The 15,446-nt window shown below is 38.3% G+C and overlaps 1 protein-coding gene across 2 annotated transcripts in view; it reads right to left on the minus strand.

Annotated features, from left to right (window-relative positions):
* Positions 1-10,096: 10,096 nt before the first annotated feature.
* The window catches only part of BTBD8 (BTB domain containing 8), a 106,134-nt gene continuing 100,784 nt past the window's right edge, over positions 10,097-15,446 (minus strand). For both annotated transcript variants that reach the window (XM_031002878.3, XM_055352179.2), the window contains 2 exons: positions 12,232-14,559; positions 10,097-10,956 (listed from right to left, as the gene is read on the minus strand). In XM_031002878.3, the coding sequence (XP_030858738.3) occupies positions 10,490-10,956; positions 12,232-14,559 (2,795 nt within the window). In that variant the 3' untranslated portion in view covers positions 10,097-10,489. The remainder of the gene's footprint in view (positions 10,957-12,231; positions 14,560-15,446) is intronic.

Consider the following 15,446-nt stretch of genomic DNA (forward strand, 5'->3'; position numbering starts at 1 on the left):
TATTTACTTTCTTAACTTAAAAGTTGTCAAAGGAACAATTTTGGACAATTTAAATTTAGCACAGTTTATCTGAGCAAAGAATGATTCATGAATTGGGCAGTACTCAGAAGCAGAAATGGCTCAGAGAGCTCCAATCTGCAACCTGGGCAGTGAATATTTATAGACAGAAATGGGAAGTACAGTTGGCCCTCTATATTTGTGGCTTCTGTATCCAGAGATTCAACTAACCATGGAATTTATATATATATATATATATATATATATATATATATATTTTTTTTTTTTTTTTTTTTTTTTTTTTTTTGAGATGTTTCACTCTGTCACCCAGGCTGGAGTGCAGTAGCACAGTCTCGGCTCACTACAACCTCCATCTCCCGGGTTCAAGCGATTCTCCTGCCTCAGCCTCGCCCTCAGCTAGGATTACAGGCACACGCCACCACGCCTGGCTAAGTTTTGTATTTTTAGTAGAGACAGGGTTTTACCATGTTGACCAGGCTAGTCTTGAACTCCTGACCTCAAGTGATCCTCCCGCCTCAGCCTCCCAAAGTGCTGGGATCACAGGCATGAGCCACCATGTCCAGCCAAAAAAATATTTTTTTAAAATGCAATAAGAATATCAATAAAGAATAATATTATACAAATAAAAAATACAGTCGAACACCTATTTATATAGCACATACATTGTATTAGGTATTAGAAGTAATCCAGAGATGATTTAAAGTAGGAGGATTGTGCCTAGGTGTCATGCAAATACTACATCATTTTATTTTATTTTTTAATTTTTAAAATAAAAATTTTATTTTTATTTATTAAAAAATAAAACTGGCCAGGTATGGTGGCTCACTCCTGTAATCCCAGTACTTTGGGAGGCTGAGGCAGGTGGATTGCCTGAGCTCAGGAGTTCGAAACCAGCCTGGGCAACATGGCAAAACCCCATCTCTACTAAAAATACAAAAAATTAACCAGGTGTGGTGATGGCCGCCTATAGTCCCAGCTACTCGGGAGGCTGCGGCAGGAGAATCACTTGAAGCCAGGAGGTGGAGCTTGCAGTGAGCCGAGATCGCACGACTGCACTCCAGCCTGGGTGACAGAGGGAGACTCTGTCTCAAAAAATATATATATATTTTATTTATTAAAAAATTTTAGAATTTTTTTCTATGTCTGTGAAAAATATCATTGGAATTTTCATAGGGATTACATTGAATCTGTTGATTGCTTTGGATAGTATGGACATTTTAACAGTATTCTTCAAATCCATAAACACAGAATATCTTTCTATTTACTTGTCTTCAATTTATTTCACCAATGTTTTATAGTTTCCAGTGTACATATCTTTTACCTCTTTGGTTAAATTTATTCTTTTTTTGGTGGGGGGTTGCTACAGAGGCTCACTCTGCTGCCCAAGCTAGAGTGCAGTGGTGTGATCTCGGCTCACTGTAACCTCTGCCTTCCGTGCTCAAGTGATTCTCCTGCCTCAGCCTCCCAAGTAGCTAGGATTACAGGCACACGCCACTGTGCCCGGCTACTTTTTTGTATTTTTCAGAGACGGGGTTTCATCGTGTTGGCAAGGCTGGTTTCAAACTCCTGACCTCAGGTGATCCACCTGCCTCAGCCTCCCAAAGTACTGGGATTACAGGCGTGAGCCACCATGCCCAGCCTTTTTTTTTTTTTTTTTTTTTTTTTGAGACGGAGTCTCGCTCTGTTGCCCAGGCTGGAGTGCAGTGGCAGGATCTCGGCTCACTGCAACCTCTGCCTCCCAGGTTCAAGTGATTCTCGTGCCTCAGCCTCTCGAGTAGCTGGGACTACAGGTGCCTGCCACCACACCCAGCTAAATTTTTTTGTATTTTTAGTAGAGATGGGGTTTTGCCATGTTGGCCAGGCTGTTGATATGAACAGGAGACAGGGAAATGCTGGGTAGAAGAGGATGGTTCCCAGGCAAAATCCCCACCCTTAAGCACAGATACCCGCACAGCCCTAAATAAGAACAGGCATTTCTGTTTTCACACCCTGTTTCACCTTTTGGCCCACCACGCCCCTATCCTGTCCCCATATAACCCCCTGAACCTCAAACTCCAGAGCAGTTTAGCAAGTGAGGAGACGAGAAGGCAAGCAGACGGATAGTGGAACAAAACGTGGAGGAGAAAGAGAAAAGAAGAGAAACGTCTGGACATCAAAAGGAATTCAGATGGGGGCGGTCGGAGAAGAGTCTGGTGGCTGGGCAGCCTGGCTCCAGGAGAAGATCACCTTCTCACTCCATCTCCCTTTCTGACTCCCCATCCATCTTGCTGAGAGCCGCCTCTACCACTCAACAAAACCTCGCATCCATCCTTCAAGGCCGCGTGTGATCCGATTCTTCCAGGACACTGGGCATGATCTCAGGATACAGAAAGCTGTCACACTGGCCCTCTGCCCTTGTGATAAGGCAGAGGGTCCACTGAGCTGATTAACACTCAAGCCATCTGCAGACGGCAAAGCTGAAAGAGCTTCGTAACACTAGGGTTGCAGGCACCCACTCCTAGACACTACCGTGGAGCTGGAGCCCGAAGCACTGGCCCCGACCTCTGCACCTGCCCATCTGCATGCTCCCCCTTTCTCAAGGGAGCCACACCCCTGTTGCGCATCCTGCCTCCTGCAGGGGAATCAAGCAACTCTCCCCTTTCACTGGTCTCAACTCCTCACCTCAAGTGATCTGCTTGCCTCAGCCTCCCAAAGTGCTAGGATTACAGCCATGAGCTACCACGCCCGGCCATACACCATTTTATATAAAGACCTTGAACATCTGAAGATTTTGCTATCTGTAGGGGTTCTGGAATCAATCCCCTGGAAATACCAAGGTACTATTGTGCAGAAATAGCTTGATTGGTTACAGCTGTGAGTCTGCCTTATTTGGACATGGTCTGATCAGTTGGTAGCCTGTGATAGCAGAAGCTCAGCTGTTTAGGATTGGCTGAGACTCAGTTGTTTATTATACTCTTAAATTAGTTTTCAGTTTGTTATGTACTAAGTTAAGTTGCAGTTTCTTAAGTAGAAACTCAAATTATGGAGACAACCTCAGGCCAATGGTCTCCTGCTTATTTAACAAAGTAGATTGTGCATGTATATATACACACACATATATGTATGTATATATTTCATCTCCCCAGTTGACTAGATTATATTTTTGAGAGCTGCATGGATGTAACTAAAAGAATAATTTTGTGGAGTATTAGACATTTTCTTTCCTAAGCATGTAATTGTTTAAATGCAGGTATATTTCAGTTGCATTTTTTTTAAACTCAGCTCATTTGCCAGGCTAAAATTAAGCATGGAATTGAAAGAAAAGAGGTAAACTTCAGTACAGTCTATATTCATGACAGCCCTTATCTGGAAAAATGTTATGTCTCTGAATAAAAAGATTGTTTTTCCTAGTATATTCCTGATTTGGAAATTTAATGTTTAATTGATTGGGATGGTGTTATGAAAATACAGCATCAGGGGCTGGGCAGGGCTGGGCCACACCTGTGATCCCAGCACTCTGGGAGGCTGAGGTACGAGGATTACTCGAGCCCAATTCAAGACCAGCCTGGGTAACAAAGTGAGACCCCATCTCTAAAAAAAAAAAAAAAGCCAGGCATGGTGGTGCATGGTCGTGCATGTGGTAGCTACAGGGAGGCTAGGGTGGGAGGATTTCTTGAGCCCAGGAGGTCAAGGCTGCAGTGAGCTGTGAGTGTGCCACTGCACTCCTGCCTGGGCAAAAGAGCAAGTCCGTGTCTCAAAAATAAAAATAAAAATACAGCATCAGAGTAGAATTGAAATTCTCAAATTAGAATTAAAATTCTTATGCTAATATTGGTTAAGTTTGGAAGTAATTAAGAAACCACTCTATGAGAGGTGAATCACAAACACTAAACACTAAAACTCATACAATATTAACATGATAGAAATGTACACTTCTCATATCTAGCTAAGCCAGATTCAAAATAGTCTTGGTATTTGAATTTACAAAATAAAAAGCATATAACTGGAGAAGAATATATAGATAATCAGAACTCCAAAACAGCCCCTGCAATAGATCAAAACTGAGTCAAATAAAGTACCCTGCCCCCCCCACCCCCCCGCCAAAACTAGCAGGAGATGGAGTGGTGGTTATTAAGATCATGGTTTATTAGGTTTCTGAATTTTGAAAGACAATATATTATGTATCTTGGGTGTGTCAACTGCATCTCAAATGTGACATGTCCAAATTGAAAATTATCTTTTTTCCAACCAGGAACCATCAGCTTTCCATTCATCATAACCTGTTAGAATGCAAGTGATCTTAATGAAACAGTCCTATTTGTTTGCCTTTGATTTTTAAATTCTTCAGATGTTTGCCTAAATGGCTTGCTCATAGTCTTTGTCCACCGCCTACAGGGCTCATCATGTGTTGGTCTGCCGGCGCATTTCCAGCTTTATCTTCACTGCTGTCCACACGCATTTGGTGCTTTAGATATTCAACACCTGAAGTTCCTTGAAATGCCACCTATCAGTTGATACTCTTTGTGCTTAATCTTACTTCCTCTTGCCTCTTTCTTGATGATCCTTGATTCATTGATCATTTCCAACTTTTTATTTTTAAAGTGCTGAAATCATTTTTATCTTAAAAACAGCAATATCTTCAAACTACCACTGTCTCCTTTTCAGTCAAGCTCCTTGAAAGAATAAGTATTACTTATTTCCTGTTCACCCTTCAACCCACTAGTCTAGTTTCTGCCCCACTACTGATCTTTTAAAAGCCAGTAATTAACAAAAAGCACAAATAAAATCCTAATTTTCAAATCAAATGGACTAGTCTAAGTGCGTGCCTTAATTAACATCTCAAACAGCATTTGAAACTGTTTACTACTATTTACTTAAAAATGAACACAACTACTTATTTTTCTGTGCCTTGTGGAAGACATTTAAAATATGAGTTAAAAGATAAAGCTAAGTGCAGCAGTAGGTGCTTTGTAGTCCCAGCTACTTGGGAGGCTGGGATTATAGGTGTGAGCCACCATGTCTGGCCTTCTTTCTTTCAAGATCACATGAGATTGGACGCATTCAGGGTGGTATGGCAGTAAACAGGCCTTGTTCCTTAATGGTAGATCCCAAGAGGAGAAAGGGCTAAAGATATAAAGCTACAAGCCTGGCATGGTGGCTCACGCCCATAATCCCAGCACTTTGGGTGGCCAAGGCAGGAGGATCACTTGAGCCCAGGAGTTCAGAGACTGGCCTGGGCAACATAGGAAGACCCTGTCTCTACAAAAATAAAAAATAAAAAATTAGCAGAGTGGAGTGGTGCGTGCCTGTAGTCGCAGCTACCTGGGAGGCTGAAGTGGGAGGACCGCTTGAGTCAGGGAGGTTGAGGCTGCAGTGAGCCATGATCATGCCACTGCACTCAAAGCCTGGGCAACAATGCAAGACCATCTCAAAAAACAACCAAAAAGCTACATTCCTGATATAGCTTGCTTAGCTGCTTATCAGAAAGGCAATTTACACTTCTAAAGCATCATATGAGGCTCCCAAACTTATCATTCTCTTGCTAACACTGAATTTTTTAAAAAGCAAAAAAAACTTTTGTTATCCCACCACTTTGAGAGGCTGAGGCGGGAGGATCACTTGAACCCACGAATTTGAGACCAGCCTGGGCAATATGGCGGAACCCTGTCTCTACAAAAAATACAAAAATTAGCCTGGCATGCCTGTAGTCCCAGCTACTCAGGAGGCTGAGGTGGGAGGATCACCTGAGCCCGAGAGGTTAAGGCTGCAGTGATGATTGTGCCACTGCACTCCAGCCTGGGTGACTGAGACCCTGCTTCAACAAAACAAAACAAAGAAAACATTAATGTCTCCTCACCTTGGCCTCCTACTTCTACTTCTGAATGTGCCAGTTCAGTCTCTGTCTCAGGCTTTTCTTTTTCTGACTATTCCACAGCATTTTGTCCTCAGCCTCCTGAATGTCCCCCCAGGCATCTCAAACTCAGTGTGTCCCAAATTAAACTGATCTTCACTCCTACACTTGCTCCTGTTTTTGGTTAATGACATCATCAACCACCCAGGCACCCTAGTGAGAAAACTGAGTCTTTTAAGATGATTCCCATCTCTCATTTCCCACATCCAAAGACTCACCAAGGGTTTCAATTCCACCTCTTAAATCCCTCAAACACGTCCACTCCTCTGTCTCCACTGCCACTGCCCTATTCAAGCTTTTATTATTGCAATCGACTCATTAGTCCCCTTGCCTTGTCACAATGCTCCATTCCATCCTACATCCTGCTACCAGTCATCTAAAATGCAAACCTGATCCTGTTAATCTCTGGATTCTACTTTCCTGTCCAACTTCATCCCCTGCCCTTCCAATCCATTTCCTTCTCTCTCTAGCCATACAGAACAGAATTCCCCACTGCCTTTGAACTTTTTCTGCCAAGAGTGTGCCTTTTTATGAATTCCTACTAATCCTTAGAGAGCAAAGGAGCCCATCCAAGCACTCCAAATTACACCTTATACTCAGCTTTATTATAACACTTGAGATTGCAATTTTGCAATTTTTATTTAACAATCTCCCTTATTAGATTGAGATGCTCAAGGATGGATACTATGTCATTTTATCTTTTTATTCCCAGCACTAGCAAAGTTTTGGGAACATAGTAGGCCCTCAATGTGTGGAACGAATGTTATTTCTGATAGCAATTTATTTATTTGAGATAGGGTCTCGCTCTATTGCCCAGGTTGGAGTACAGTGGTACAATCACAGCTCACTGCAGTCTCTAACTCCTGGGCTCAAGTGATCCTCCTGCCTCAGCCTCCTGAGTAGCTAGGACTATAGGCACGTGTCACCATGCCCAACTAGTTTAAAAAAAAATTTTTTTTTTAAAGATGGGGTTTCGTCATGTTGCCCAGGTTGGTCTTGAACTCGTGGGCTCAAAGCAATCCGTCTGCCTCAGCCTCCCAAAATGCTGGGATTACAGGTGTGAGCGACTGTGTCCAGCCTCTGACAACAATTTAAAAATTCCTTTCCATCTTCTGACACCATGTAATCATTCACCAAGTTCTAGTCTCAACCCACCTAATGTCTATATTACCAAATCCTTCTCAATTCCCTATTTCTAAGGTCAACAAAACTATCATCATTGCATCCTGACAGGTTTAGGGCACTTCTCCATACTTGGCCATCTTCATTACTGCCGGTTATCTTTCTAAAACACACCTGGTTATGTTACCTAACAACTTAAAAAACAACTTTGATCATTACTCATTGTGAGTTGTAGGTGGTTATTTCCCAAGAACATGGAAATACATTGTGTTAAACTAAATAAATGAATGCATAATAAAGAAGACATAATACCCACCAAATCCAAGGCTTAAACACTTTGAAGATTGCGTTTATAGGAACAACTTTGGGAACCCAGCACCAGCTCAACTGTTTTTTTTGTTTGTTTGTTTTTCAGAAGGAGTCTCACTCTGTCGCCAGGCTGGAGTGCAGTGGCGCAATCTCGGCTCACAGCAACCTCTGCCTCCCGGGTTCGAGCGATTCTCCTGCCTCAGCCTCCCAAATAGCTGGGACTACAGGTGCGTGCCACCATGTCCAGCTAATTTTTTATATTTTTAGTAGAGACTGGGTTTCACTGTGTTAGCCAGGGTGGTCTCAATTGCCTGACCTTGTGATCTACCAGCCTCAGCCTCCCAAAGTGCTGGGATTACAGGCGTGAGCCACCATGACCGGCCCACCAGCTCAACTCTTTAGCCCTATATCCTACTATTCTTCTACCTATACTCAGTACCCACCCTGGTCACTATTCCTTAATGTAGTGCCATATCTAGACTGCCCTCTCACCAAGCAAATTCTTACTCATCCTTGGGCCAGCATCAGATGTTACCTGGTTTCACCAAAACATGGTATAATGGGGGCTTTAAACCCTTTCCATGAATCTCATTAGTCCTCCCTAAACAACCCAAATCAAAATTTAAAAAAATATTTCGTATGGATGGAGTTTTGCAATCTCATGTAAACTATGTACAAAAAGCATCTTTAAAAAGATTTGTATTTTTATTATCTGCAGCATACTAAGTAAAAGCAAAGTACTCGCTATACAAGTGCATCTTCAAGATAAGTCCCTTGGCCTAACTTTCAACTGGATTGCAGCTAATAAAACTCCTCCACAGAAATTCTGAAGCAGTCACAGACTATTACTTGCCCTAAGAAGTTTTCTCTAACCTCTTCCTGACAAGCTGTCCTTCTGGGCTCCCATGCAAACAATAGTGTAGTGTGTTATTTTCTCCTTTGGTTTCTTCTACAATGGTAGCACATCCAGGTTAAGGATTCTACATTAGTTTCCTCATGTGTTAAGATAAGAAGACATATCTCATAGAATTAAATGTGTTAATGCGTACTTAAAGCACTTAGCATAGCATCTGGCGTGTTGTAAGTGCTAAATCAATGTCAGCAATTCTTTTTCAATTTTTGTTTGTTGAATGATGAAGCACTAGTACAAAGAGTCCCATAGCAAACAGACTGGTAGATGTGTGGTTCACAAAAGAGCATGCTATGAAAACACAATATGTCCCGAAATTCTCTGGGTGGTTATTACGTAAGCAAAATGCCTTCCTAGTTAGTTATCTACTTGCAGATGTGATGTGAAACTGAGTAGATTTTAATGTTTAGCAGTTTAAGAAGATTTTAAGACCTTAAAGCTGGGAAAAGAAATTTTCAATTATAAACTTGTGAACTTCTGAGGAAGTTTTTTGAAAATAACACTTAACATAGTTTCATATTTGAAGAGTCTTGGGAATTTGTGCTGTCTTTGACTCTATCATATAATACTTCTTTATACTGCAAACTACCTGTAAATGTATTTGATCGCAGGTTTGTGAGAAAAATAAAGTGTGTTGTGTGGTAGAAATAATACCAAAGTGGTATTATTGTGGGCTACAGATATTGAATCCTAGCCCACAAATTAGCTGGGGGATCTTGGGCAAGCTCTTAATTCCTCTGGGCATCAGAGCCTTTCTTTGGAATTTGAAGAGAGAAAACGAAATAATCTCTAAATTCCCATCCAGCTCTAAGTTACAAAGTTTTTGTAATACTATATTTTGAACTTTTTCTTACATTATACCCCCCATGTCCCCTTACTAGAAACTAAACTATTTATTTATTTATTTTTAGAGCAGGAATCAAGTCTTATTTTCTTTACACCCAAGTGCCTAAATCCAGAGCCTGTTTCTTGACTTTGAATGAATGAGTTAGTAACCATTTCTCGAACGAGTGCCCCTCTTCACAGAGCTAGTTTAAAAAAAGGCATAGCAAATTTATGGTATAATAGGTTAGCAGCTAACCCTAACATAACTATGTTATTAGAACAAATAATTGTGCATTAATATGACTTGGTATTCAATACAGTTATAGATCATATTATTTTTTGAAGACTTTACTAATTTAGAAAAGGGATTCTAAACTATTTCCTTACTTCAGACATATTTCAGAGAATTATGAGTCACAAAGCTTTGAGAGGCTTATTTATGAAATCTCATAATCCCATTGGCAATATCAAAAGTACCCAAGTACTCGCTAGCAGGTAGCATTTTGTAGCAAAGGTTTTTATCTTTGACTTACTACCAAAATTACAGACTGAAAGACAATCTGATCCAGGAAATAAGGAACTGGTGTCTAATAACACACCAAGAAAGCAAACGTGAGTGTGTGTGCACATACATACACATACACACAATTTAAACTCCGTAACTCAATTGCTTCATATACTCATTTTCAAGTTTATATTTAGTGCTGGCTTATTGCAGGTGCAGTTCCAACATATCCCTAACATGGAATGGAAAATGGAGAATGAGTGACTACCTGTAAAGGAAGTCTATGCTTTTGAACAAGGGCAGATTCCCTTCTGTGGATATATCTCCAAAAGAGAGAGACAGGAAATTCCATTTCTCTTGTTTTAGTAATGATGTGGTTGAAATTTGAGATGTACTTGCTTCAGAATTTCCCGGGCCTGAATTGTTGGGAAAGCTAAGATTTTCCCCAACACTCAGCTATCAGCCTCAATCACCTAAATGTGAGTTTGAATGTTAGTCACAGAAAACTCTACATGAATGGACACAAGCACAGTAAGTTTTTATTGTTAAATTACTATGTTACCCTATGCAGAGCAAAAAGTAAAGGGACTGATCTACTTGTGCATTCACATTTTAAATTCTTGAATAATGAATAAGTGAACAAATCATCAGCTAGGAAAGGAAAACTGAAGCTAGGGTTTCCTTATAAGTCTTCTAATTTCTCTAATAATTAGAGAAAACATGCTCAAAAACTTTAGAAAAACATTTTTCTATATGTGATATATTAATAAATAAACTATGTTTACCTTATTAAATTGGAAAGACTCAATATTAAAGAAAGTTTATATCTGGCTAATGCAATTATCATTTGGATATAATATAGGCATCAAAAAATAAAGGAGTGGCATAAATTTTTCCAAAATGTTAACACTTAATGCTGAGTTTCCAGTTCCAGAATTGTCCACTCGCCTTGAGGCGAACAATCTTCAGAGGAAAAACTAGCCATGGTGATGCTCGCTGAGGAATCAAGTGGAGATGTTAGTTCACTCCATCTGTTCAAAGTGTCAATATGTGCTATACCCTGAGGTTTTGAGCTATCTCGTGCTAAAAGTAGTGTCTGATTGATTAGATACTGTGCTAAACTTAAGTCTTCAGGAACGGAATTTGTAACATCTAAGTTTGAATCCTGTTCAGAGAGCAGTTGCTTTAGTAGTGTCCAGTCTTGTTTTGCAAAATGTTGGTCATCTTCAAAATCCATATCTGTAACATGTGTTTCTGATTCCACTTTCTGCTCAAATGCTTCTATTACATCCATCTCATATATTGGAGACAGGGTTTTTGAAGGCCGATGGTCATACATGCGGGTTTGTGCCAGTGTGTCACAATCATCTATGTCTCCTGAAATAATTCATAATACTACACAATGTAAAAATTGCACGTTAGTACCCTCAGAGTTTTGTAGAATATTAACACAATATAACAGCGATAGTCCAAAAAAAAAAAAAAAACACAGAATGGGAAAAATAACATCTATACAAAATTGACAAGATTTTTGAGGCATTTTTCTGTGTTTAAAATTCAAGGGTAATGTTTAGAAGCAAAATCAACATAGGCAACTAACAATAATTCTCCATACTTTAATTTGAAAACTTGTGATACAGAAAACATAAATCATTTAAACATAAACATAGAATGTGCACATATATCTAATTCACTACAATAGAAAAAGAGAAAAAAAAAAGACATAGTGTTTTGATGATGACTTTTAGGGTAAGTCCGTTGCAAAAGGCGGGGATAAATACATTTCACCTAAAGGCTTATTTGTATATTGCACATGCAAAGGAAGATGCAAGCAAGGACAAACAAACAAAAAAGTACAACTTTAAAGACCTCCTTATTCTTCCGATTTTGCTGAACAGGAAACTACTGATCAGTATTTTTTCTTAGTTATAATACACAATAGCTACTCAGTTAGCCACTATTGCATATTTTAAATGTGGGTCATTAGTCTGAATTACTATAATAAGGAAGACAAAAAACACAAAACAATTAGACAGAAAATCATCTAAACAATATGAAATAAGCCTGGGCTTTTTTCATATATTATCATTGCTTCTAAATATAATCTCTTAGGAAATTTATCTTTTTATTTGAAAACTTTAGAATAGACAGATCCTGAAAATTTTAATCTCTGTAAAATGTATATAAATTGTAATAATCAATCTAGTTGTTAAAATAGTTCAGTGCTTTTAGTTACATATTACTAGAGTTATTGCACAGGCCTCTTATATACTATCAAGTCTATAAATCATATCCAATGTATAATAAAATTTCTAATAGTCAAGAATTCTTGTGTTAAATTATACATAAATAACTAAATAGCAGCAAACTAAGTTTTTCTTTTTATTCTTTCATGTAAAATCTCTTAGTAGGTTAGCTCTATATAACAATCAAAATTTTTACTAGATATTACTTCTTCATTAGGATTTTAAGTGAACAATAAAGAATGAGTAACTAATTTTCACATTAAGACATTTTTCATTTAAAATTTTAATCTGTTGCTTAAGTAATTATTCTATCTGACTAAAATATAACATTCAGGGCTTCATACAACTTTAAAATTTTATAAACTTATTTTCTTATGCATTTAGCATTTCTATTTCTGTACATTACCTGCAGATAAAGCAATATTAGCTTTTTCAGTAGTTGTAGAATGGCTCTCTTTCACTGGACCTTCCTGAGGCAGAATTTGACTCCGAAAGGAGTCTAGAGATTTTGTAGAGCTGTTCTTTGGTATGTCAGAATTGGGTTCTCTTTGATGAAGATCCAAGTGACATGGTCTTTCTTGAGATTTTACATCACTATCCAAGAATTTGCTGCGTTGCTGAATGTCATTATCCACATTGCTTCCACTGTTTACTTTTTTATCTTCTGGAAGAAGCTGTCTGCTTCTACTGGATAGGACGTCTATTGTGTTCTTTTTTTCTGTGGCTGAAACACTCTGTTTATTTTTTCTTGAAGAGTCAATGCTACTAAGATCCAAGAGAGTGCTTTCATTTTTACATACACTATTGCCTTTATTTTGTTTACATTCTAAAATATTATCTTCATTTTCTCGTGAGAATCTGGAATAGCAGGTCCTTCCATGATGTTCATGAGAAATGCCATCAAAAACATCAGAAGGTGAAAAAGAATCTACAGAAGGCTGAAAGGGAGTATGGACTTCTCCTTCATCTGATCCCAGCTCTTCACATTCATCGACTGAAAGTAAAACTGACCTTTTAAACTTTTTATTTGCAGAAAATTCACGACATTCATTTTCAGTTGCATCTTCAAAAGCTAAATTAATTATTCCCTGAAACTGCTGAGGAGGTGGGTTAGATATAGAGAAATTTTCTGCAACGTTTTCAGCTTCAGATCTTTCATCTTCTGTTTCATCTGCTGAAGAAGATACCTGATCTATTTCCTGAGCAAACTGGACACTGCCTCGTGGAATATTTTCTCTTTCCCTAGAGTGAACTATTGCAGATCGAGACCAAATTTCTGGCCTTTTCCTAGGGATTTCATCATCACTTGTTGAATTAACTTGGAAAAGATCATTACTACTTTGCTTTTTCATTTTTACTTCAATTCTTAAATTACTATCATAAATTTTTAATTCTTCAGGAGTACTGGTATCACTGCTACTTCTTCCAAGAAAATCATGGCACAGCATAGTGCCACATTTAGAGATACCTCTGTCATTTGACCCATCATCATCCTGAGACCCTCCGGCATCATAGTCTTCAGATCTGGGCTTTATGTCATCGGAGGAGGTGGTAGCACTGCCAGTGTCAGACTCAGGACTCTCTCGCTGATGCAGAACACCAGTACTCAAATTCCAGTGACCCACAAATGGAGTTTCTGGAGTTTCATGGCTCTCTGGAGATTCTGATGTTTCCATATTTTTAGGAGAATTTTTTTCTGATAGCTGTCCCGAAAAACACTTGGAAGATACATCTGAGTGTGCTGTAGCATGTTTGTCTTCATCCATAGCAGATTCATCTGACAACTTACTAGGAACTGTCAGTCCTTCCACAGGAACTTTCGATTTTTTGTCTTCTTGAGCAGAATTTAAGGTACCATTTGTCCTTTCAGGATTACACAGTGAAACATCTTCCACACATTTAATACTTGATTGTTTGTTTGTATCTTTTCTCTCTACTTGGTTCTCCCTATCTGATACCAAATGGATTTGCCCTGCACTTGTTGAGTCTAAATCACAAACTGGATTAGAGTTCAAGGAGTTTTCATTTGGATTTGAAACCATGTATTTTAGGGCTGTGGTGCTATAAAATTTTGAATTTACATTATCACTCCCAACAGAATGACAACATATGTTAGCTGCATCGCAATCATCTGCTTCTTTGTGATTGGGAAATTTTGTTTCACTTTTATCTAAACAAATCTGTTTTGATTCCAGTTCGTGTTTTAATGATTTATCCAGCTTTGAAATATTTTGGCATTCTAACGCCAACTTCTCTTTTTCTTGATTGTTTAATGGCTTTTGTGGGTCAGGCCTGCAGGATGACTGGAGTGCTTCTGCATCACTTATTTCAGATGCAAGATTAATGAGAGGTTTGTGAGGCTTCTGTTCAGAAACACTGTCCTTATTATTATCACGCACATCACGAAACATACTTTTTTGGACAGTAGATGTTTCATGTTTTAAAGGTCTTTGGGAGGAAGGCTGAGTTTTTGATATAACCTGTCCAGGAAGCATTTTCTGTTTTGAATCTTTATTATTCAAAGTTTCACCTTTCTTTGACTGATTTAGATTTTTAGGCATTGCCACTATTTTTGCATTAACCTTAGGCAAAGCTGTGTGTACTTGCTTGACCATTTTTCTCTTAGGTGCTTGTTTCTCTGTAGTTGTATTGTGGTCCAACTTTGCCACATTTTCATCAGACTGCCTTGAAGAGACTGAAGATTTTACTGAGTTTGGTGACTCTCCTTGGGATCCTAAGAAAAGTAAGAGGGTATATTCAGTAATGTAATATCACCTCCAATTTGTGAGTAAAATTTAGTAATTTGTTTTAAAATTACTTCAGAAAACATAAAATCAAGAACACAATGGAAGGGTAACATATCTATGATCAAATGGACAAGCACAGATTAGGAATCAGTTACATGATAAAATAAAAAAATTTTTTCAATTAAAAATATAGAGGGACTACTCCAGGGTCCCAGTAAAAATTACTAAAATAGGATCTCTCTTCCTCAAGTAAAGAGACTTGATTTTTATGCCAAAACTGGATTTGCAAAAATATATGAGGGTGAAAAACTCGGATTTTCTTTTATCAAAGGAGCAAGAAAGGTCTTCCCTTTGAAGTTTTTGGAGAAAAAAAATAGTGTGCTCTACATAGCTGAAAAGGAGAATCAAGCTAAATATAAAATAAATAGAACTGTTAAAATGGTTGCAGTTGTTTTCTTCAACATGAATAAAACCAATTTACTTGTCATAACCAGATTATTATTACTGTAGCTCATTAGGATTAACAACTTAGATCTTCAGTGGAAACTAAAACTGCTGACTGGAAAGAAGGGGATTAATTTGGGGAATCCATTTGTTTATACTGGTGAAAGTCTTAGAAATCACATTTTGGACATTCAAATCTGTCAAACAGAATTATCAAATATTTTTAAATGTTTAACATTTAGCTATTACTAGGATATGAAAATGTTTTCTCTACCTTATTTTTAATTGATTTTCAGTAATAATTCATAATCTAAATCAAAATTGTTTTTAGCATTTTACGAACTGCTTTTACATATGTGAATGCTTGATACATAAAAGCAATTTTGAAAATCAGTTATTATTTTAGCAAATTACGCAATCTGATCAGTAC

This window comes from Gorilla gorilla, chromosome 1 (genome assembly GCF_029281585.2).
Source record: "Gorilla gorilla gorilla isolate KB3781 chromosome 1, NHGRI_mGorGor1-v2.1_pri, whole genome shotgun sequence".
Classification (NCBI taxonomy): Eukaryota; Metazoa; Chordata; class Mammalia; order Primates; family Hominidae; genus Gorilla; species Gorilla gorilla.